This window comes from Neodiprion fabricii, chromosome 6 (genome assembly GCF_021155785.1).
Source record: "Neodiprion fabricii isolate iyNeoFabr1 chromosome 6, iyNeoFabr1.1, whole genome shotgun sequence".
NCBI lineage: Eukaryota > Metazoa > Arthropoda > Insecta > Hymenoptera > Diprionidae > Neodiprion > Neodiprion fabricii.
The window spans coordinates 20,065,239-20,089,783 of record NC_060244.1 but is presented as its reverse complement, the minus strand read 5'-3'; the positions used below and the strand labels follow the sequence as shown (position 1 = coordinate 20,089,783).

At 44.1% G+C, this 24,545-nt stretch overlaps 1 protein-coding gene and 1 long non-coding RNA gene across 2 annotated transcripts in view; both read right to left on the bottom strand.

Moving 5' to 3' along the window:
• Nucleotides 1-24,545, bottom strand: part of LOC124184889 — a 79,734-nt gene that overhangs the window by 20,441 nt on the left and 34,748 nt on the right. The window lies entirely within an intron of this gene.
• Nucleotides 7,540-9,216, bottom strand: LOC124184888 (fork head domain-containing protein FD4). The gene has a single exon (XM_046575064.1). It carries the CDS (start codon nucleotides 8,995-8,997, stop codon nucleotides 7,834-7,836), a length of 1,164 nt encoding a protein of 387 aa, XP_046431020.1. The 5' UTR covers nucleotides 8,998-9,216; the 3' UTR covers nucleotides 7,540-7,833.

Here is a 24,545-nt window from a genome sequence, read left to right as displayed (position 1 = left end):
AAAAATTATCCAAGAATAACAGTCGAAGATAAAACGGTTTTCATCAAAGATCATAAATTTGCCAAAGAAAACAAGACACGTGACACCTTCGTCGTTCGGCTAATTTACAGTTTCTACCTTCCTTCGACGTCGGTAAATTTGTTTACATTGTGCTAAAAGTAAGGTGAGTGCTTCGATTTACCTAGATTTTAACTTCGGCCCACTTTTACTCGTTCACCTCATACTTCGCGTGTGTGTTAAACATTTGGACGGACGGTGTAACGCATTATTGACCAATGATTTGAAACTACATGAAAGACGGGATAACTGAGTTGTTTTCGAAACTTGATCAGACAGCTATTAGCAATAACCGTTTGCGCCCACGCACCTTGAATACCGCTGACAACTATTCGCTTGCCATTTACTCGTCTTATTACACCCGGCAGTGTGGAATAGGAATGAATCAAAATTCAGTTTGCATCTGGGCGAGGGAACGCCCGGAGCACGTCACGGCGGTCCTCAAGGCGAGACCCAAGAGGAATCCTGAATCGTGAATCCGGAATCCCGAAAGCCGATTCACGCACGGATGACCCGGGTTCCGGACGCGGAAAAAGCCTGGTAAACCAAGTTTAGAATTTGATTCGAATTTGTTTCTAATTCAGGTTTGCCCGTCGGCCGATCGAGGACACTCCAGAACTCGAGAAGCCGCAGCTAACACAGACCCCGCAACATTCGATCATATGCTCGGTTACACACCGAAGAGTCCTTACCGACCAAAACGAACAGGATTGATACTTGATCACGTGCACCGTCTGTGGCTTTTATACACACAGGACGAAACGATGCTGCCAACGTTTTTCTCCCTTATCCGTACAAGAATGTCTTTTTCTGTACGCTGTTACATTTGCCTGGGAGTATGATAATTTGTACCACTGTGAAATTGGCAGACAATAAAGTTAGAGACACCTTGTTTGGAATAATCGGACTCTTATTAATTTACTCGGACGTCGGCCGGCACGACAAATATTCTCGTTTGGTACGATAGTGTAGATTTTATTATTATTATTATTATTATTATTATTATTGTGCGTGCGTGTAACTATACATTTTTTACACTCAGGATGTTGTCAAATATTTTGTGGTGATGTGCGGGCATTAGATATTTTTGGTAACATTTATGCCTTTTGTTGGAACAATGGCAAAAGATCGTAATATGATTTTATAATAATAGCTGTGTGTGGAACCGCCACATTGACTACTGTAATACACCGCGGCTGCGAACGTGGTGGAAATTCACGAGTGAATGCTTTGGCACAACGTTGGTCACAGGTTTGCAAATTCGAAAGCTTTTAGCCAGGCATTACGCGCTTTGCAGTTCGCGCAGCTTTGTATAATACGATAATCTTTGAATTTTCAACGCGTATGATGTACAAAACATACATTACGAACGTTTTGGTAAGCTCCTATTTATTCTTAGATTTTTTTTTAAACCTTAGTAGTTGTCTTCCGAGATAGCGATGGAACTTGTATAATCATTCAACTTTATCTTCCTTGTGAAACTTGACGAAAAATATCGATTCGACGTCAAAAATTGATGCCAAATAACTTAGGAAAAACGTTAGAAACGTTGTTAATCATTAGGAAACGAAAAAACGACGGGAATTGAACTAAAAATATTCCGAAGGTTGGGATAAAAATGTCATCTGGAGTCCTCTGAACCGTAAGTTCAAGGCGTTAAATCGGAACAGGCGTATTATGACTGGTCCGATGAACGATAAAGTAGTTTGCAACAATTATTATTAAACTCTGACCGATTCCTTTAAATATTTTGATCCCATTGTCACCGGTTGTATTTATATTTGCACCAAAGAACAGCTGCCGTCGCCGCGGCAGGAGGTAGAACCTTGGAGAACGTTGCCCGCTGTCGTTACCATGGGTAGTAATTCCACGGTTCGACACGGGGAATCGCGGTGTTAATTGTACGGACGTATCCGAGCAGCAAAGTCAGTCTAAAGGAAAAATAATTATTGTACTACTCACGCCCAAATATAATACCTATTGTGTACCTAATAAACTCGAGCCCAACGCGTGGCGAGAATCCCGTGAACCGAGAACATTTTTATCGACAACTGAAGCGAAAATAAACTCGACCGTTTGTTGTGACTCTTCTCACAAGTAATACGTCGTATATTCGGTTCCAGAATTCGCGCGAATAACAAAATTTTCAGCACTTACCGGACGATGCACCTTGGTCTTTGATCCTTCTTGCTTCCTTAGCCGTGTGCACTCGATGTGAAAATTAAGAAGACAAAAGCATCGGAAATGAATATTAAAGGCTCGATTTGATCCGTCGATAAATAAAAGACCGGAGAGAGAGTGTCTAATGAGGAGATGTACATGGTTGAGAATCGGAATGCGAATTGTGGTGGGATTATCGAATGGGGAACCGGACTGTCGGTGAGAGATTTACGAGTCCTAAGAATACAACTGAGGTAGTCAGCCATTGAGGCGAATGCGGTACCAAAGACCCATAAATGGATTATTAGGCATTACGGCGTCACACGTGACACCTGACCTTCCGACGGTGGTGACATCGAGGTTCGGTTGGGCCGGGTATACACCTTGATCTGGGAAATACTTGTGCCCTCTAAAGATCCGTGGAAGAAATGAATGAACGAGTGAATGGGAAGACCGAGTCCTGCGGCGGCCTATCCCCAAAGCACTCGAAAATCGAACGGACCATTTTACCTGAAACCGCAAAGCAGTCGAGATTGCCACCCTTGGGGCTCAACAGATATCCAAGAAGTTCAAAGAAGGATTTGCTCGATGTTCCTACTCGAGATTCGTCGTTGGCTGCACGTGAATTTCGGACGTAAAATCGACCCCCCCCCCCCGATATTCGCTTGATAACCGATCTCTCAACCGGCAACGAGTGTTACGATACGTTTTCCACCTCCAGGACGACCGATGTTGCGCTAAGGAGAGATTCGTCGATGGGATTGTTACGGACAGAGAACGAGCGTCGATCGATTCCGATGCAAACAAGACGCCGAGGGTTCGACGTTAAAAAACGGCGCGGTTTATTCCGCGAGAATCCATAACGGATATAACAATCGAATCGCGTAAGCTGACGGAGCTTCAGACATCGCGATAGCCGAGGTCGTCGTTGAGAGGTGGCGGCCGAGAATCATGGTGGCAGATCGTAATCTGCGCAGCCGCAAATCCATTTGCAGGCAACAGCGAGGTTAACGAGATCAGGTCGCCTGACGACACCGGCCGATACATACACAACGGCTGACGACCGCGTATACATGCATATATGTGCACAGTGGAGATTGATGCCCAACCGTGATGCAAGAAAGATGCAACACCCGGTAGGAACCTGATCTGCATACTCAACCACGACAAAAGGCGTTGGGCGAGACTCGACGAATGGAGGTCTGAGGATTGGGCCTAATTCGGAAGCGGCGTTTGGTTTTCATTCGGAGGTGAATGACGTGAAAATAGCTTCGAGTTGACGGCCAGTTCCTGTTTACTCGATTTCGCCCGCTTGGTCGCTGTGTAAAGATGGGTGGCTGAGATACGCCGGTCGGGTGGTACGAGCATGCTATTTTGCAGCGCGGTGTTGAATTTTGAAAAATAAACGCAATAAGAGGCTGGGAAAATACCTCCGAAGAGTCCGCTCTGCAAGGGTGGAATTTTTCACATGCATGGTCCGTTACACGCGTATATGCATATCCAAGTATATGGGTATGTGGATCGTACGTATACCTAATAGGTATATTTGGTGCGAACCGCGTGATAGAAAAATATTGTTCCCTCGTCAACAGGCCGTGCCGAGTGAAGAGATGCTGGATATTTCCCTCCAGGTAAGCCGGACGAAGCGGTTTCACGCAAGTCGGGGCTCCGATCTGTCTACGCGGTCCGAAGACCGGTGAGTCTGACAATGGCAGGTGTGGAAGAGGAGCCACGACTGCGCAGTCATTATTTGTTAAATATTCGAAAACTCGAAGACACAGTTCTATTTCGCGGCAAAAATCAACAAACGCGATGCCGGGCTCACCGTGTGTGCGGAGTCGAATCTGTTCCACAAAACGGCGGGTTATTTTCTTAACACCCCGTGCTGCTCTTCGACCTGATCCGCAAGGGTGGATTTCCACGGTGGCGGATATGCGAGGCACGACGGGAATTATACGCGTCTCGGAAAACCAGAGGAGTTTAGCTTCTCCCGCTATCGCCCTTTGTGTTTCTTTGCACGAAACTCGGAGAGGATTTTTTCAGGCAATTTCGAATTCATCGATCGGTAGACTGGCGGACGGATCAAACAACGCCTAAGTGACGATGGAAGTCCGCAGCTTATATCGTGTTCGCATTGTCTTTCCGTTCATCAAATGAAACCCCACAAGCGTATTACGGATGCTACCTACCCCACACAAATCCCAGCAGGGACCGGCAACCGCCGAGAGGAAACCCGACGAACGAATGAAAGCAATTTGTTAAATATTGCTCGAAATACCATAAACAAGAAACCGTAGATTCACGCTTCAGCTTCAAAGACGAGAAGAGAGAGATAGAGAAAACGATACAGGCTTACGCTGTAAACACAAATGTCGAAAGAAAAATTAATAAAATTCACTATGATTCAAAGTTTCAAGTGACACCTCAGGAAAACTCTATTCGCCAATGACTGAAGCAGGTCCGATTTTCGCGTTGTCTAAATCTGTGCAAAAATATTCGCTCTATGATTTGTAAGAAGCGATAGAAACATCGTCAACTGTTCGACATCGAAGAGAAGGTACCTCAACGTATTAGCACGTCGGATTATCTCGATGACGACGGAATCACATGTTTCGTAAAATTTATCCAAAAAGTATGGCATGGATTTACGTTATTTGCCACAAATAGATCGTTTTCGTCGTTAGCACGTGAGGTCAGGGTAAGAGCAGGAACTTTTCGAAGAACAATGATTGTCGATCGGTGAAGTTTCAAGTAAAGTGGAGTAAAGTCCTCGATACAGGCCGAGGTCACGAACCGGACGAGTCTGACTACTGATCCTGTCTAGCATTACGAAGAGCATTAGGAAAAACCAAACACTCGGTTGATTAGCCCGGACTGGGAAACAAGTTGGGTACAGGTAGACTTAAACTGGTGGAACGAAAGGTAAGGAGCTTTTGCCAACTTAGGATCCTCCGGGATGGTAAATGCCTCAAAGACGAGACAAATCGTAAATCTAAGCCTGCACGAGCAAACTATTTAGCAAAAATAAACAAACCGACGGAGGTTGGAGTTGGGCTAAGTGGGTAGGCAAGTAGTGATTAAACGATTAAATATGAACCAAGAGGCCGTATTTACTGTCACAAGTTTTTCGAGCAAATAAAAACAAACCATTAGGCGAGATCATTGGCTTATCCCGTTCCCAAACGAAACGTGCACATTTGACGTACGTTGGTATTCCACGTTGCGAATATCTTTCCCATGCTTACCGTGCATTCTTTTTTATGGTTTCTTTTTTTATTTACTTAGCCAGACAATTCGCTACGGCGATGACTGATCGGATAACCGATCCAAGCAATACTTGGATAAAGTTTCGGTCCTACGGAGCCTTTGTGTACCTTATACGATTTGTTGTACCGGATAATTAGGATGGTTTATGAGGTTTACTGTTCGGTGTGTTGATTTTATGACGTTAGATCGAGTAGCTTGAGTTTGGAAAAAAAATTACAATAATTGTAATAATAATAAAATAATAATAATAATAATGGAACGAAAGTAGCGGTTGGCGATGTCGGCCTTCGCGCCAGGAAATGCCCGTACGGGTAAAAGCAATGTTTAAAAAGTTATACGAAGCGAGAAGTAGCGCTTGGTAACAACGCGGTTACCACGCAAAGTTTTCTACAGTTTTGATATTCACAAAGCAACGTTCAGGTTCAATATTTGAACACGACAAACCGCGGTGGCAGTTTGTACAACCTCGATGTACATAGTTTCTATTAGTTTTGGGTGGGCTCAATTATACGCATAAGATGAATCATCTATATACCGATATGTACAGACAGAAATCAAACGATTTTACACGCAAAAAATAGATAATCAGTCAAGTCAATTAATGTTCAACTTTCGAGTTGTACACTTTTTGCATATTTACACTTCTGCCGTGAAAACGAAGAAATCACCGTATATGTTAAAAACTAATATTATTTGTCGCGGACGCTCAACAATACTCGGCCTTCAGAGAAATTCTTATTTGAAACAGATATATGTTTATTTGCACGTGAATCTGTGAAAATGCAATTCACCTTTCGTAAAGTACATTTTTTTTTTTTTAATCCATTATAGACCAAAATTGATTTACCAAAGTAGATGCGCAAGTAGGTAAAACTTCTGTCGGTGAAATAAATTCTATAATAGGTTCGGGATTGCATTAAATTTCTTCTAATCGTGGGGAGTTTTTATTTTTACAATCGGATAGCAGGCTATTAATTCATAATCACGCATTTAGATTCGGCGATGGATACGAGGGATATTTGATTATCTAATTTAAATTAAACATATCTTCGGCAAATTTACTCTATTTTTTCACTTGGTTCAAGTAAAGTAGCTAAGCTTGTTCTCAAACAACTCGTCATGGTTTTTTGTTAGAATACTTATGCTCCGTATAGTGGCAGAGGGTGTCAGAAAGCAGAGATCGTAATCGAACGTCGAGCATCTAAATGAGGTATCGAGTGTCTATGTAATTTTTAACTTCACAGAGAACGCGAATTCCACTTCGATAGCTTAATGAATTTTACACGAATCGATTGAAACTCAATTGCGCAAACTGGAATGAAATTCAGTTAGTTTGAAAACAAAGGCTGTCCCGTTATCAAAATTACTCGTAGTATACGAGACAGTTTTCTCTATGGAAAAGAAATTTCAACAGTAAATAAAAAAAAGCCGCAAGTACTTGCACATAAATTCGGTATATTCAACGGAATTTTATTCAAATCAAGTAAAAAGATGAGATTGCTCCGCCATTTTTGACAACGGTAGTATCAAAACTTGACATCATCAGCCAGTTGCAATTGGTTCGGATAAATGAAGGAGGAGAGAAGAATTCGTCAGATTAAACGTACAATATCACGATAATATCGAAAGCTGATGATATAATTATGAGAACAGTTTTATTAAATCTTTTCATATTTTACATATCCTTCGCGCGGCTACGGCGTCAAGGTAGTTTTATTATATTTAAAGGCTGAGCGGAGCGACGCTCTGCTAAAGGTAATTCTAAATTTCAATTTTCTCATTGACCACCGCGTCACGAGCCGGAGTTTCGACGTCGCGTCAAATTTACCCGATTATTATTCAAATATAATATAATATGTACATACGCATCTAGTTTGATATTATACACATAAGGATTAATTTGTACACAATAGTAATAATGCATATATATAAATATACATTTTTCATACACTCGTTACCTAATTGTGAATTATACATACATACATATATATACATATACATATATATGTGTATATATGTATATATTTGTATGCTTCATATAGACAGTTAATAAAATCTAAAATTCTTATCTCCGTACATTTTATCTATATATATGTAACATTTTAAACAGTCAAGATCGCGTCAGTCTCACGTAACACGTATCATTATATACCGCCTTCTAATATTTACATCGTGTATATAACCGTGTATCTATACATTTTTTGAATAATATTTTATAAATATATCGTCTGACGATACGCTGCACGAGTGCATTTCCACGGCAACAATACCGCAAAGAAAGAGGAAAGAGAGGAGAAGAAAAAAAAAAATAATAATAAATAAACGACATCTCCGAACATCTACGATCGTTTAAATACTCGAACCCGAACCGGGATTAGTCGGCGTGTAATAATTCCTAACGTGCAAATGATTGTGAAGATGAATGGCGGAGAAAGGCGGCGAAGCAGTCTGTCCAGGACTGGTCCAGCAGAGATTCGTCGGCGATGCTTTGGAAACGGGGCTGCTCGATGGCGGGCTGGGCGGCAGGACGTTGGGTTCGGGAACGCCGTCGACGTCCACGTCCTCTTCGTCGTGGTCGATTTCCTGTTCCGGTTCCTGAAGCTCGTGCTCGTCCTCGCTGCAGCTGAACCGTCGAGTCTTCGCTGGTCTGAGAACGTCGATCTGATCGTCGGGGGCGAGGAGCGAGGCGACGTCGAACTGGCGCTTCCTCGAGGGTTGCGAGGCCTGCATCGACTGTCCGTGGAAGTGATGATGCGGCGTCCACATCCCGGAAATCGCCTGGGCAGTTACCACCGGCGGTCCCAGCGCCGGGGGCGGCGGCGTTGCCGGCAGCGGAGGCGGACTGGGACTGTCGGGTTCCTCGTCGACGGCAAGGCCCATGTGCCTGCGTACCTTGCGCTGGGCCTTGCGCCTCCGGAAGTCGCCGCGACGAAAATCCTCGAGGTTGGCGGGGTGGATGGCCCAGTAGTGACCCTTGCCGTTGGCGCTCCTTCCGGACTTTACGAAGCAGTCGTTCAACGAGAGGTTGTGCCGTATCGAGTTCCTCCATCCCGGTCCCCGCGTCCTGAAGTAAGGATAGTGCTCGAGGATGTGTTGATAGATGTCCGAGAGGACGAGCTTCTTGTCGGGCGAGGAGAGGATCGCCATGGCGATCAACCCGATGTAGCTGTGCTGGGGCTTCGGCTCCTCGGGGATCCGCTGGTGATGGGGGTGCAGCAGGGCCATCGACAAGGCGAGCCTGCTCGGGTACCCGGCGGCTGGATAGAGCGGCAGAGGCGCGGGAAAGCCCGCCGTCATTCCCAGGTGAGCCGACGGACCGCCGGCCGAAGGATGCCCGACGCCCGGATGCTGGGGGTGAAGCTGCTGGGCCAGACGCAGTCGCTCGGCCATCGCGTAGTAGTATTGAAGCCGGTAGTGTTCGAACCCGGGGAGAAAGCCCGCCATGGGGTTGCCGACCCCGAGACCAACGGCGAGGGGCTCCTTCGTCGGCGGCGGACTCTCGTTGCTGCACATTTCGTCGGAGGAAGACGAAGCACAACCACGCGGATAATCACACACCTTCACTGCACAAGTCCTAATCCACACCCGCAAGGTTATAAACTGTTAACGTGTCCCGATGCGACGGTGATCAGAGCGAGGCAACGTTCATCGAAATCGTCGCTTGGACGCCGGTCGGCCGTCTTCGGGGGTTGAGTTCGGCGCTGGTTATCGAGGGTGGCTTTTCTCGGTGTTTTCGCCGGCATGCACCAAGCAACTGGATGGTTATGATTTACGAGCTGGCTCACCGGCACCACGATGCCCCTCCATCAACCCCGAGGCCCGGATGTCCCCGCCTCTTTTCCGGAACGTCAGCGTCGCCCGGAGGGACCAGTCACCCAACCAGACCGGAGAACGACCGTGGTTCGTGCCGAAGCCACACCCACCGCGTTCAGATATTGATCTCAACCTTTGCTTCTACCTGCGAAACGATATGTCCGACCTCTTATACTCCGGGAGCTTTGTGCCGGCCTCATATTTGCTCCTTCTATTTGCTCCTATTTGCTGCTATTTGCTCTTCTCTGCTCCTACTTCGAGCCCAGCTTGCGGCGAGCTCGATCCATGGCTGCTTTCGTCCGTCGCGTGTCCGCCAACTGCAAATTAATGCTCTTCCGCACCTTCGATCACCTCGCCATTGGTAGTCGCTGTTGCAGGCCGCTGAGAGGCACGGTCCAAGACCCGGCCGCGGTTCGTTCCAGGAGCGATCGCATCTGCGTTCAGCAACCCCAGGACGACGCGTGTCTTTTTACAACTGATCGAGAAGAACGACGCTTGTTGCTTTGCAAGGTCGGTCAACGTCTGCGACACAGCCGGATCGAAAGTCTGAAGGCTGGAACAAGCTGTTCGATAACCGTAGACACACACCTCGCGATGAATTATTTATGATGGGAAAACGCCGGCATCGCAACGGAGAACCTGGTGCTTCCAGTTTCTGATGCACTGATTGCAGATTTTTTCATGAACAGCTTTTACCCAGTGCAGCGGTTGTGTATGCAATTTCAGGCGGAACACGTTCTCGGCGAGTATAAGAGGCGACTGTTGAAGTCAGTGTAAGTTTCCGGCTCCTCGTCCGTATCTTTTTGGAAATTCGGTACATCTGGATATCTCCAGTAGATAAGATGAGGACCTCGTCGTTTCTGATGGTTGTGAAATATTCATTGATCCAATAAAAGTGAACCTTACGTCATCGGCATTCGATTGCACGAGTCTGACATAAATTGGTTCGGCTTTGCGCGTGCGACGAAACGCAAGTTTCTCGATTGAAGAAAACAGACGATATTCTTAGATAATCCGAAAATTAAAATTACACCGGAAAGAACCATCGTAAGTCATGGTACGACACCGATGGCGGTTGAGAGGAAATACATACATGTACCTTAATAAATACGAGTGAAATACGGGTCGGTAGGGGAGGTGGGAGGACCCCCAACCTTCGCGTTCGTTCCCTCGGTCGACCTGAACCTTTTTCACCCTCTTGCGCAACCTCGTTTAATTCTTGGACAAAAGAAAAGTGTATTAAAAGCAGTAGCGTATAGACGGGGTGCCGCCCTTTAACTATTTGTAAGCATCCGCCATGCTGGTTTCATGTCTACCACTCGGCATTTACAAAACACAATTTTCATCCGGCAGGCAGCTCTCCGGCAAAGTTCATACACACGGCTCCGATTGCAGCGTATACCCGGATTTGCCCCGTATACATCCCCGAACGGACCCGGGCGACTGTTGCTTTTTGTTGCAAATAACAGAGACTCACGCCCCACACGCTTGCGGAAATACAATGGATCTCTACCGGATATTAGCGCTGTACATGCGCCATGGTTACAGCGTTTCACGCGCGTAGCAGAATCGCGCGAACCCGGCGTGGAACAGACGTGATAAAAGGGTTGATATCTGTCAAACATTGGAGAGGTATACGCCATCCTCACAATCGGTGAAGCAATTGATGACACGGTTTTTGCTACGTGAGCAAATTTATTACCGCTCTTGAAAAGTGCTCGATAATATGAAACAGACTTTTTCTTGTCTTGTACCTATTGATCCCGGATAAAGCACAAAGTAATCGACTTTCTCCTTTTTTCGAATCAAAGCACAACTTGTAGTACCGGATAAGATTAGAAATTGAATGGTTTTGGAGGTGCATTAGAAATTGAACGTCAGGCTTTTACTACTTGCAATTAATTTCAATAAACGGATACGAAACTTGAACCTCGAGTATTATACTATAATGAACAGGTTTCCAATCTGTTCTGAACGAAGTAGATGGCGTTGCCATGTATCAACTAGGGATCGACGTAATTTATCTTTATACTTGTTTATCGAATCTTTGAGCCACAGCGAGGTCAGTAATTACCCGCCCTTGTTTTAATTATACCTAATCAGGCGGTCTTTGTTGGAGTTTTATACCGTTTGACGACTCGACAGCCTTTTTGTCTTTCGTTAGGTGGCAATAATTTGATACGTCAACGCGACGGCGTATGAACTAATCGAAACCAATCGCAGCTGGAGTTTTGGGATCAACTTCCAAATTGGCTGTCAAAATTTTGTCAGCAACTTGTATAACCTGAACTTTTACTTCAGCCTTGCTCAAAAGTCTACGATATCGTCCTTCTCTTTCTATCAGTAATGAAACTAAACGATGAGAAGTAAATGAAAAAAATTAGTTTCCAACGTATACCTACGAGAACGAATAGAAGCTACCGGAGTAATTTTGAAAGCGCGCGTGGTTCGTTCGGACAGTGCGATAATAATATTAGGGCATATTAGAATAACAAATGTGTTTGTCGACGGGACAAAGGTTTGTGGGTAACACTAGCCACGATCAGATAAATAGAAAAATAGTTCGGACGTAGGTATAAGGTACCTAACCATCCGGCGAGGTTCACACGAGATTCGAGGTAGTCATCGCCGCTCGGAATCTACGGAGTGCGAAGAAGAGCGGGAGAAAAAATCGGATGGTTACGAGAAACCGGACTCGCTACTGTCAAAACACAATAAAAATCTCTGAAATCACTAAAAACCAGAACCATAGGATGTTACGCGTGGAGACCCGGAGGTACATTGTGCTCCCAAAATGGGCTAAATCGTTCTCGCTTCTCTCTCGTTTTGCTCCAATAATGGGGATAATTGTAACAGAATGGCGAGAGCCATTGTGGCAATAAAAAAAAAAAGGTGAAAGAAAAAAAAAAAAAGAAAAAGTATTGTAACAGTCGAGAGAGGTTGGACGCGAGTAAGTGGCAGATGTATAGAGGCAACTTGGCACCTATCGAGTGTCCCATAGTCACTGGAACTTTAGATGGGTTTTTATATTCGGCACCGGAGAAAATACCCATATACGTATATATATATATATATATATAAATATGTGAATAATTTGTGTGCGCGTGAGTGTTTAGTACGCGCATGCGTGTTCATTGCAGTGTATAAATTAGAAGATGGGGGGAAAAGTATAATAAATTGACGAAAGAAATTAATTTTCATTCGTAGAATAGAGAGAGAACGAGTTCTCAGAGATTAACTTTTTTGTATCAATATATCGTAGTGCGGAACTTGGACGTTCGTGGACATCCGATCACGCGATCCTGTGTCAGATTGGTTCAGAAGCGTGATTATATGCTTAGAAACTTGGCAGTAATAATCTGAAAAGGGACAATGGTTCGCTAATCCTAGCCAAGAATGAAAAGGGTCGAGCTTTGTTTGCTTATCTTATAATGTGTTGCGGATCACGCGATTTGGGACGGGATTCGAGCAGCGGTGTCTCAAACTTCGAGTATTTTTCTGTAATAAAAATATCTGGTTCTTTTTTTTCATAAAAATGGGCCATCCAAAATTCCAAAAATTGATCAACAGAAAAGAAACTGCGCAAAAAATATAATTTTGAAGGAGTTTAATAAGTGACATTTTTTACAAGTGTTCGATATTTAACGTATTTAGATTGAATTAATGAATAATTTGATAAATTCCTCCTTGATACACAGTCTACTATTATCAGGCTGTTTTTTATCGCCAGTAGACCGACACTTCAAAAATATTACATTTAAAACACAGATACCGGGTAGACTCACAAAACGTAGCATTAACAGAGAGGTGATGATCCGGAAGAAGAAAGAGGAGGAAAAGATCGACGACTATAATGATTAATCAATAATACGGCTAGAACGGTCAACAAAGAATCTAACCAAAAGCGGTAATTGTCCCAAGACTCCGCCTTCATTTTCGAATATCCGAAGACGAATATTTCAGTGTTTCTGAAGAGATCTCCTTCAAGAACCAAAACGTAAAACACGTTCCTTGTTTTTATTGCCTGTCCATCGACGCCAAGATTAAAATTAAGAATTTAAAAAGTCCGATAACTTTGTGTAATAACAATATAGTCGCAACTTTCTTCACCTCAAGCTTTTGCTGCTACAGTGTGGCTTTAGTCGATGATCCTGAAATGTGAACGTTTCGGTAGATGGGTATACGTAGAGAACACAAGGACCGGTGTTCCTTAGCGCAGGCACACATATAGACGGGGAAAGTTAGCGTAGCCGGTGTGGTGGCGCCACACAGTTTTGATACCGTTCGTAAACTTTCCTAATCGGTTTTCAAACTTCGCAGTAAACGAACCTTATACAGAGAAGCAGACGAGGTGGCAATGTGGATATCTACAGCAGCCTAGTCCCCCCGTGTTGCGGCTTTGGTGATTATGTCAAAGTATAAGGTATCGAGGTAGGCACAGATATTATAAATAAATATGTAAATCATGAATCTGGATATACAAGCTCGAGTATTTGCTCGTATTGCGAACAATTGTTCTAGAATTGACATCAGTCTAGGATCGATCATCGAGTTTGCCTTAGATTCGCTTGGGAATAATTTTAAATTATCAGGAAAGTATGCGAGTTTACACTTCGGTACAACGATACAAACATAGTCTTTACAACTGTTTTATACAAGCAATGCGAGAGTGACTATCATGCCTCATCGCCAACACATAAGTAATTATCCATAATGGCAATTTTGGCCAATGGTGCAAATGTAGTCCTTGATGCCATGAATCCACCTTGTATCGTCTATGATTAAATTTTCTTTAACACATCACCTTCAGATAATGCAATCTTCACAATCCGACCCACCGAGCTAAATAATATCCGAAGTTTGGACAAAGAACGGTTTAATATACCATTCGCATACCATAAATTTATGTAACGCATTTTTGTTATAATGAGCTTGCGATCAACCGGAGCCAAACAAGTTTTGAGCTTCGCTTGAATCGCCGAGCTGGAAAGCAGGCGACAGGCAGCCAAAGGGCGAAGAAGAGGATCTGAGTATCGAGGGATGGGTGAGTTCAAAGGGGGAGGTAGGGGGAGAGGGTTCCTTGGCGGAGTCCATTAGCCTTGATGGAGCTTTGGCGCTTCAAAGGGCTGTTCCGTTTTGACGCCGAGCTGTACGTGTATACGATAATATATATGCATACACACGTATATACCCGCGCAATGTATATACGGGCAAAGGGTGAGCGCCGCCTAAGCACCTTATTTTCCAGCGTAAATATGTCTGTAAAAGCCCCGCGGCCTGGCGTGCTGCTGCGGAGAGATGCTCCTTAAATATTCATAATTTATAAACTTTACCTTCCGTGGCGTATAAAAATTCTCCTCGCTCCGCGGTCCTCGGCTCGACGAAGATCATGTTTTCTGGGGAGGAGGATGTTATTTTTCTCCACCGTCTTAGGAGAAAAATCCTTCTCTTTCTCTCTCTCTCTCTTTGCACGCGACGTGTGGGAAGGGATTGAGCACCCAACTTACTTACTCACCTACGCATACATGCCATACCTCTGCACACGGGGTGAGCATTTCCGGTAGTCACAATATTGCGGTCGCTCACGCACTAACCGGATAAAGTTCTGATCGAACGCTAGGGACTCTGGAAGCCGCTGTTGGTTTCTGGAGTGCTCCAGGTACTCCCGAAGTTAACAGGCGGTCAAAATCTCAGCGGGAATTTCAGGAGCCGGGGGCAGAGGGCAGAGAAGTGAATCGGCTCGTGAAGTGGTAAGTGTCCTTCAATTGGACGCGTTTTGGAGCAAGGCGCCCGATGTGTTTTGTGTGGTAATAAAGCCGGAACTATATTTTCTTTGTCGCCTTCTCGGGAGAACGGAAAAAGGCTCAGCCGAGGAGCAGCGGAAGTCCTTCGGGACACCTTCTTGATTCCTCCAGGAGGAAGACCACTGTATAACCGAGACGTGACCGCTTGGCCGAGTAACAGGATTACCGTTAACAATTGGAAATATTTCACGCTCCTGAATGCACGGATTTACCAATATTTTGGGTGTTTAGCTTTGTCCTCAACTCGAGGCTCGGCATTGTCGTTCACTGGGGGCGGCTTCGGACCGGAGACCATGGTCGGGCGTTATTCAGATAACAGAACTGCACGTGGCAAAGGACGTCGAAATTCAAAACTTCTACAGCACTTCACTGCAGCTTTTTTGTCACTTTTACAGTGCGGACTGCCAGGCTGGCGCTTAATAACCGATATCCGTATTGATTTCAAAGTTTTTTCGACACAAGTTATTGGATGAAGACATGTTTCTGCTCAACGTATTCTGGTTTATCGTAAACACGTTTGAACAACGTTGTACGCGATACCTTAAATACCATTTTTATAGAGTTACTTGGCAAAAAGTATGGTTATATTTATGGGAGGTAAGGGTTGAACATGTAATAACATGCATGTAACAAGCCGTTGAGATCTCATACGCTGCAGACATTTCTTCAATGCCGATCAAGTTCGGAAGAAAGTTTCTCAAATACTTCCGTATGAAGGAGCATGGATTGTTGAACAATACTCTAAAAGTGAAATGAGATTGAAACCGTCCTCAAACTTCATTCGAAGTTAAGATAAGCTATTATGAGTCTCGTCGTAACCATAAAAATGGTTAAAACTACCGTGACAATGACATTAACTTCCTTTGTCAGTAAGAAATTGATAAAATCAACCACGCGACATTCGAACACATTATCTACTTCCTAAAACCCAATAAAACTTCATAAACCCTGTGGCAGATTTCATTTCAAAAGTTCCATTACACGTGACGTGCGAGTAACAACAAATGACGAAACATATCCATAGGCGGGATACACATTTGTTGTTGATATTAGAAACGTATTCGAATATTGTAATTATATATAGCAGCCAGGAATCCGATGCCAGTGAACGGGACGCACCGGCAACGGCAGTGAGGATTCTTGGTTCAAGGCGGCTGTTGCAACAGCTTCGAGTGTTTTGATAGGTCGTCCCGCGAACAGACAGGACAAAGCACCTTTGGATTCTAAGCGGTATCAATATATCCCCATAACTGACGAAGAATAATATTTCTCGTCATTGTGATGCTTACAATGGCTCGGACGTGATTGCAGCGGTAAGACCGCCAGCGGCGTATCGTGGGCTGGGTGAGTTCACAACTCGAATCCACCGACGCAATTCCGTACAATGATTTGAGTCGGCAAGAGAAAAGAAAATGTCATTCGCGCTGGACTAAATTCATTTTTTCAATATTAAATCGCGATATTAGCACGCAGTCGCGTAAGGAATTAATAACTTCCAAGACTAGGGAAGTGCAGCCCAATTGCACATCATCACGGAGAGTAGGCAATGGTATAATGTAAATTACATGCGTCTGTGCATCGTGTGCACGCGTTACACACGTCCCAATCGTTTCGTGGCCGGGAGAGTCCTTAAGCGGATTTTAAGGCTCCAACGTTCGGTGAAACGGAATCGAAGCCGAGCGGAGTTCGTGGCTATTATTACATACGGCAGGGCCAAAAACCCCAGACCACCCCGGACCAGCACCCCGAGCTTAACCAACCGCATAAGCACCTCACACGACAACCAAAGGGCTTCGTCCCGGAGTCCCACAGCGCGTACTAATAGATTACACAAATGGTCTTCGCTCGTTGACAGCGCCGAGGGCAGCTTTGAAATATTCATTCGAGGGGATCGCGGCGACTCGACACTCGGGTGAGAATTACATCCACGTGCGTCACTGGGCTCAGGCACTTCGGAATTACCCCGTCGAAGGAAATTTTTCAGCGAATGCTCGAGAATCGACGATGAAAATCGAGACGGGAAAGAAGAAGCACAACGTACGGTGACCTGGATTGGTCTGCGGTAGCGAAACTGTCCTGGTCATGGGAAACGGTGTTGGTACCTTTAAAGAATCAATGGTGTATCTTGGGCGAAAGATCCGATAAAAATCGGGCGATGAATGAATCTGAATCGCGGTTGATCAAAGTATCGGTAGAGTTCTCGATAAAATCGGACAGCTGTCGCGTGGCGAACCGCGGTAATATACTAGGCAGATAGGCAACAATGGACACCCGTAGACGCCAAGTTGCAGCAACAGAGACATATCGTCCGGAATTACGAACCGACAGACAGAACGAATAGACCACGTGCAAAAGGGGTTTTCAGCCTGTAATAACGTCAATAGAATCCACACGCATAATGGATATATGCGAAAGCGAACATGCTGCGGGGGTGTAACTCTGTTTGAAATAATAAACGTTTACCGAAGGATATATGGAGGCTCGTGGCCGGCAAGGACTAGGCAGTAATCGACCCTGGAGCGACCTCTGATTGGATCAGGATTAGGGAAGGAAGGGTTCGTTTCGGCTGGTTCTGGCCAACTGCATTCACATGAAAAGCCCACAGTAGCCTTTCACCCGCTGTTAGGGTTATACGTCACTGTTCGTATTCATTTATCGATGAAACATATTTGCGTCACCGGAGGTCTTTTTGGACAAACAACGCAAGTCTTGACACATTTTTCGCTTCCCTTCTCTCTTCGACTATAAAACAAACATCGTTCAATATTAGTTAATTAGTGTGCTACTCTTCCGATCTTTATCTCACTCAAATGTCAAATTTAAATGAAATTGATGGTAGAGTTTAGAAAGAATGGTAAGAGCAAACAGAAATGTGTGCCGGGCTAAAATTTGCTGCTGATCAATGTCTACCACGTGTGTAGGTTGGAAAATTACACAACTTATCGTCAATACTTTCACGGTGCTTTACTTGAGCCGTCTCATACTTTTTCATGTACAGTAAGGTTCGTTAATGGGATCCCAGTGGCTCACTATTTTTTTGGAATCAAAAGTGGAACCAGTTTTCTTTCCGACAAAATTTTTTGTTCCAATGACTAGCGTCGCACGTGACAGGGGAAACAAACGATACGTTTATCATAGACACCACGAATTTCCATAGAAAGCGAGCTTCTTTCGGGTTTGATTCCAAAAAACTAGCAAACCACTGGGAACCTGGAAACTTGAAGATGGAAAAAGCCTCGTCCATCGTTAAGTCGAATCAATCGAAGACGTTCCTTTTATTTCCTTTTATTGTTGGTTAAGAAGAGAGACCGGACTACCCTGGTTGATCATGCCACATTTATCACCGACATTATAAATGCTGTACCGTAAGCAATAACTGTAATTTTGCACGCTCATAGGACAGATGCAGCGCCATACGTGCGTGTCGAGCACAGTGCCCTTTTGGGCTTGGTATATCCACGAGTCCTGAACCAGTCCAGCTTCGAATGTGAGCCGCGTTTACTAGACTGTTACCAGATCCTTTACTTTGCCGAATGAAACTATACAACAGCGTATTTCTCGTATTACACCCACATACTGTTGGGTAATCATCGCGTAATAGCTGCCAATACGTCCCGAGGGTTCGTCAAACGGAGGGCGAGAAGAAGGGGCCGCGTTAAGTCCGCCACGAATCCGCCGCAGGCGATAGCCAATATGCGAGACTATCTTACGATTAGATTCGCCGTCGACACGTCAGAAGCTGACATGACCAGAATTAGACCTACACCTCAATAATTTATATATTCAATTGCGATTTGCTGGATTTGCTTCCGCTTTGGCGTTGTGAAGACGATTTTTTACAACAGATTATTCGCTCGTATCGAATATCAATTATTCTCTCAATTATTCGGGATTTTGTGTGCCTGCGGTCAAAGTAGTCTAGATATTCATCATTTGTTTTGTGATGGTACAATTTTACCGTTGCGGTATCCAAGCTTAAGTTGAACCTCGTTATGAGTGCAATTAGAGAAGTTTTTTTTCATCTGGGAATAGTGAATGCGTATTCGTATATTGATTCAACGATCTTCTTTACTGATCTGAGCTACTCTACCTTCAACTCAGCCATTTTAAGTGACAGTTTCTCACTATTCCGTATCAAATGACAAGCTCGTACATATGAAAATGCATTTGATTCTTTCGCGGTCTCTTAGGATTTTGGGAGACTGCACCTTCAGGGATGAAAAAACGTCTCACCAGCGGGGCAAAGGTATTAAAAACTTGAGCACCTCGATTCGTAGAGAATTTTACTGTTTGGGGCGGGCTTTGCTCCGCCATCGAATGCTCCCTGGTACATTGTTGCGACATAGGGAGGATCCTTGGATCTTCACGATTAGCGGTAACACAACTGGTGGCATTCTTGTAGCGAGAATGGAGCTTTCCTTGATGCTATAAACAACATTTTTCTAGTCCCGATTGAGAATTTCCATATGATAATTGTTAAGCAACTGCACCTCCCAATGGAAGTTATCAATGATCGTAGATGCTCTCAATCTCCTTGAAATACTTCAAGAGAAAATAATAATTCATCAAAGTTTAGCTGGTGATGAGGAAATTTCTTAAAGGCAAAAGTATCATGAGATAATCTCGAATATTCTGGAGATGAGATATAATTGTTTGCACGGACATTGGCTCGTGCATGCAAAGAAGAAAAATTCGGGGTGTCCCCAACGTGTCTCTCTATAAGTATTACAGAAAGGGTTGATCTAAACGATCGGCGGTTACAAGCGTCAGTAATGACTGTTTTGACAGCGCCTCGTGTCCAGCATTGAAAGAGGTATGGAAGAGCATTGAAGAGACGGTATTGTAGTGCCAACAGATTGGAATCAATATTTACACTGTATTCCGTGTAAGCCATGGATTATCAAGAGATTAAGAGATCCCTCAACCCTTTTTCAATTCGCTTAGCCTGCGTTCTCCGAAGGCGCCGTCTTTCGGAGGCCGGATTCTTTACAACTCTTTGCGCACCAGAACGACGCTGCTGCAGGTATACCTGAGTGTACGAATAGATGTGCATGCATGTAGACGGCTTCGATGTGCTTCGGAGCCGCAGACATAAAGCGTCAGGAACGACCGTCCCCATTAGAGTAGGGCGTGCCGAGGACAGTATTTAGTTAGGGATAGCATTGAACGGTGAGCATTGAGCGGTGCACGGTGAATATTAACAATACATCCCGTGCTACGCTGAGTTCTGATTGTATTCCTTTGTAGCCGAGAGGGCTACGTGTGATTATGATGTCGGTTTAGGGTGGCCCACGCTACAATGATCGCCGGATGGATGTACCATGGATAATTTTGAATTAGGATATCCAGATCTGTGTCCGATGATCTGAGCTCACGTTCCCATGTTCGATACCACCCTCGAAAAGACTGGAATAAAAGTTTAAAGGGAAAGAAAGAGTGATTAGAAAATATTTAGAGACCCAATGAAACATGAGTTTCACAAACAGACGATCACTGTTTGTTGTTCCACGAGGAAAAAACAAGGTAAACATGACGTAGTTGCTGTACTTGACAATATTTGACATTGGAGCATCTAGTAAACATATTTCAGCTTCCTATATCCAGTATGTACACCAAAGCCAAAGGTGCCGGTTTACTGGCAACGTAGGAGGACAATATTAGAGTACACAACACTTGACTTATGGTTTCCATAGATACTTTGGCCAACAACGGTAATAATCCAGCGCGAGAAAAGAGATATCTACGTTACTGGTCGTTGGCTAAAGCTCGCTGTCGAGTTCGAACCTGGGGCAGATACAGTCCGTGACGACATGATCGGAATTACAGACAGGGAACAGAGGGGTAGTTTTCTGCGCAAGGGTCTACCAACGCAAGGCCGTTGAGGCACCCTTAGGTTAGATTATTTAACTCTCCACAGATGGCTCTGCACGTAATTCGAAGGTTACGTTCAAGCTGCTGGTGAAGCGGACTACAGCTGATCATTTTTTACCGACCGACGATGAACTATTCATGTTAATTCTCGAAATGCTGGGCCTGTTTTTAGTAGCAAATGATGGCGCTAAGTTCAAAATGAATGTTGGCTTGACCGATTAGGAAAAAATTCATTTTTATGGCCAAATAACCCCTGACAATCTTAACATTACATTGTAAACCTACACGTATTGATATATATCAACAGCAGATATTGTTTCTTTTATCAGAGGATTAATAAAGCTAATTCGTACATGGTTTATTTTATAAATAATAAAGACAAGACATCGTCCGTTGATATTTCTAGTGTCGCTTAAATTCGAACGACGCCACGACGCTTGCGATTGCCATCCCATATACAAGTCGTTATGGGTCTATGGAATTAAATCTATACCGAGCAGTAGCGTATTTGTACAATTTTGTGCAATGCAAAGTCGATTAGACGGTATTTGCCGCATAATAAACCTATTACGAAGCGGTTTGCATGCGGGTAGCCTAACATCAGTTATTTGCGAGGAAAGGTGGAGTCACTCAACAATAGACCTAGGATCTCTTTATTATTATACTACGCGGCACGCGACCGTCGTAACTCGCTATTGATGGTAATATTCCATTGTGGCCACAGCCTATTAGGGTCTTTACGACTTTTCGAAGCTGAACGTTGGAATAGTAAATACTTGTTACAAGCTAACTGTTATACTCTCACGAACCCCAAGACCAGCCGTACGATCCCTTTCGCGATCAACACAAGTAAGTCATCGTTCCGTGGATTAGTGAAGACCGGCGATATTAGAGTAGGAACAAAAGTAACGAATCATAAACTTATTTTCCACATTCGTTCATCTTTACGCAATTTTAACAAATAAAGACAGTTTCATGCTTCGAATGGAGCGTTATACCTTTTTATTCCAAAATGTATGACGTCTATAAAAGTGGACACCGTTTGGTGTAAAATACACCACCGATCAGAGAAAAATGAACAGAATAACATCCATTGGTACTTGTTTTGACAGCGAATAGTGTTAAAATCAACACCAAACGGTGTCGATTTGCAAAGAATGTTTTCGGTGTTACACTCAACACCACCGTGTTAACATTGGTACAAGTACGAGCGGTCGCCTGTTACACAAGCTAAATGATTGGTCCACCTCTCTGTAATAACGCCAATGCTTCCGAATAGATTTGTGGAAAATTAGTACGTGTCTAACAATGCGGCGTCGAAAAGTGCGACATATGTTTCGACCCTGATCTCTAGCATCGTTTCGAGCGGGGATCGCGTATGGTGAAAAAGCCCCAATAAGGGGCGATCGAGTGAGAGAGAGAGAGCGAGAGAGTTCACGCAAGGGGGTTTCACGAACCAGAGCTAAACCCCGTTTAAGTGTTAACTGTGACAACAACCTTGATCTATAACTCTTCCAACCCTAACGACCAGGCATTGTGCCGAAATGAACCCCGCGCACACACTTCAAGTAAGAAGAGGTCCCTGCAACCCTCGAAAAATGATCTCGTTTAACGTGTCCATTGTTGACCTTTGGAGTAAAATGTCTCGTGGATATCGTACTTGATTTATAATTTAATGACAGACATACATATATGCTTGCAAATGTCATTCGGATATTTTTACTTCACACGTCGATTACAAGTAGATATCTTTAAGAGATGTCTTCTATTTCTTTGCGCAACTGAATGTGAGACGTAGTTGATTTTAATTCATATGAAATTAGAGAATACACCACTGCTATACTTCCTCCATTCCGCAAGACAGCTTATACTCAGCAAAAGACTGACAATAAATTGTAATAAAGAAATAATCGAAAATCCGTATATACGCTGACTGTGGCAAATGTATCGGATTGGGTTCGCGATTGTTTCAGATTGCTGTTGCGGAGATACACCTTGCGCGGAGGGCTGTAATCTGTATTATCCTCTGACAATTAGTGTTGAGCGGATTTCAGATACACAGATTACTGTTATTACAGAAGTTACTCTCTCCGGCGAGTCTCCTCGACGCAGTCACCCGTAGGTCGCATCATGGAACCACGTGATAATACTCAAGTTCCGTCAGTTCAAATAACCACGATAATAATTTTACCCGTGTTGACTGTGAAGACGTTCAAGACGCTTCCTTGCGCTTCAATTTTTCCAAAACAGTCGTATAGCTGCGAAGCACGCGGATCTTTGGGGAAATAAACTTAACAAACAGCGTTCACGTTGGGGGTACGAATTTACACCCAAGGTGGTTTTTTTTTTTTCTTTTGTCCGTGAGGGCTTACTCGACGATCTCAAAATAATAGCACTTTGCGTCAAAGTTAATTGCGTATCGAGTCCCGCGATTTCCGTATAGATTACACGTCTAATGGCAAGTCGAGTATGTATGCATAGCAAGCGCAAGTATTAAGTGAGCAAGTCAGGTCGGCCGTTCCGGTGAGGCGTGACTCTGCGCCTCGTCAACGAGGGACGTGGAGGGACACTGGCAACAACTGTCATCCTATTAAACTAATTGACTGAGCAGTATGTTCCCGATACCGCAGTGATTTTAGTTATACGGACGACACGCCGCAACGGACGAAAAATGCTGAAGCATTCTGTTCCTGCACCTATACAGCACACCGTATACTAAACGCACGCATCATGTACACGCCATTATAATTTACAGCCATTATTCGATACCCCGGTATAAATACAAGTCCCGCAAACTTGGCACCCTATTACCGAATTATACACGCATCGTCGCTTTCACAAGCCGATTTTCCCCGTCCCCTAATTCTAGGTCTGATCCTTGTATAATAAATTAAATTCTGACGTCACAGGCACTGACCTTTGACTCATCTTGACTGATTATTCTCGTAGAGTTTTTGCGCATTGCGTAAATGAGTTCTAAGGCATTGGAATTTGTTTCAAGTCTCTTCCTTGAATCTTGTTCCATTGATAGCGAAACTTTCAGCATCCCTGACACGAATACCGTTCTATATGGTTATAGCAATTAATAAGGCACAGAAATAGCTCCGAGTCCTTTACGGACTTGTAACTAGTTCGACATGGTTCCTCAACTCCTTGACGTCATTCGAGCTCTACACGTACCGATACCGGAGTGCAGAAGTGCAACATCTCCAATCTGCACGACCTTTTGTAAAGGATACTGCAGTTCCCAAATGATTGTTTCCACAAGCTTCCACCAAATGAAAAAAAATTCGTTGACAACAATTAATCACGTACCGATGTATGACGTACGAAAAAGCTTTTCGTGCAACAGACCCCATGCCTTTGTTGAAGAGCATCTCGCGGGATACATTGCATGCGTATTCTTATACCGATATATCGAGGATGTGGAAGCGGGCTGAATATGCAGTAGACATGCGAATGCACTTTGCATGCATAGCATACAAGCGCATAAAGGAGAGACACAGTGTAATCCACGGCACGCGACCCCAATGCGGCTTAAGCGAAGACCTTTCTGCAAGGGTCTATTGAAAA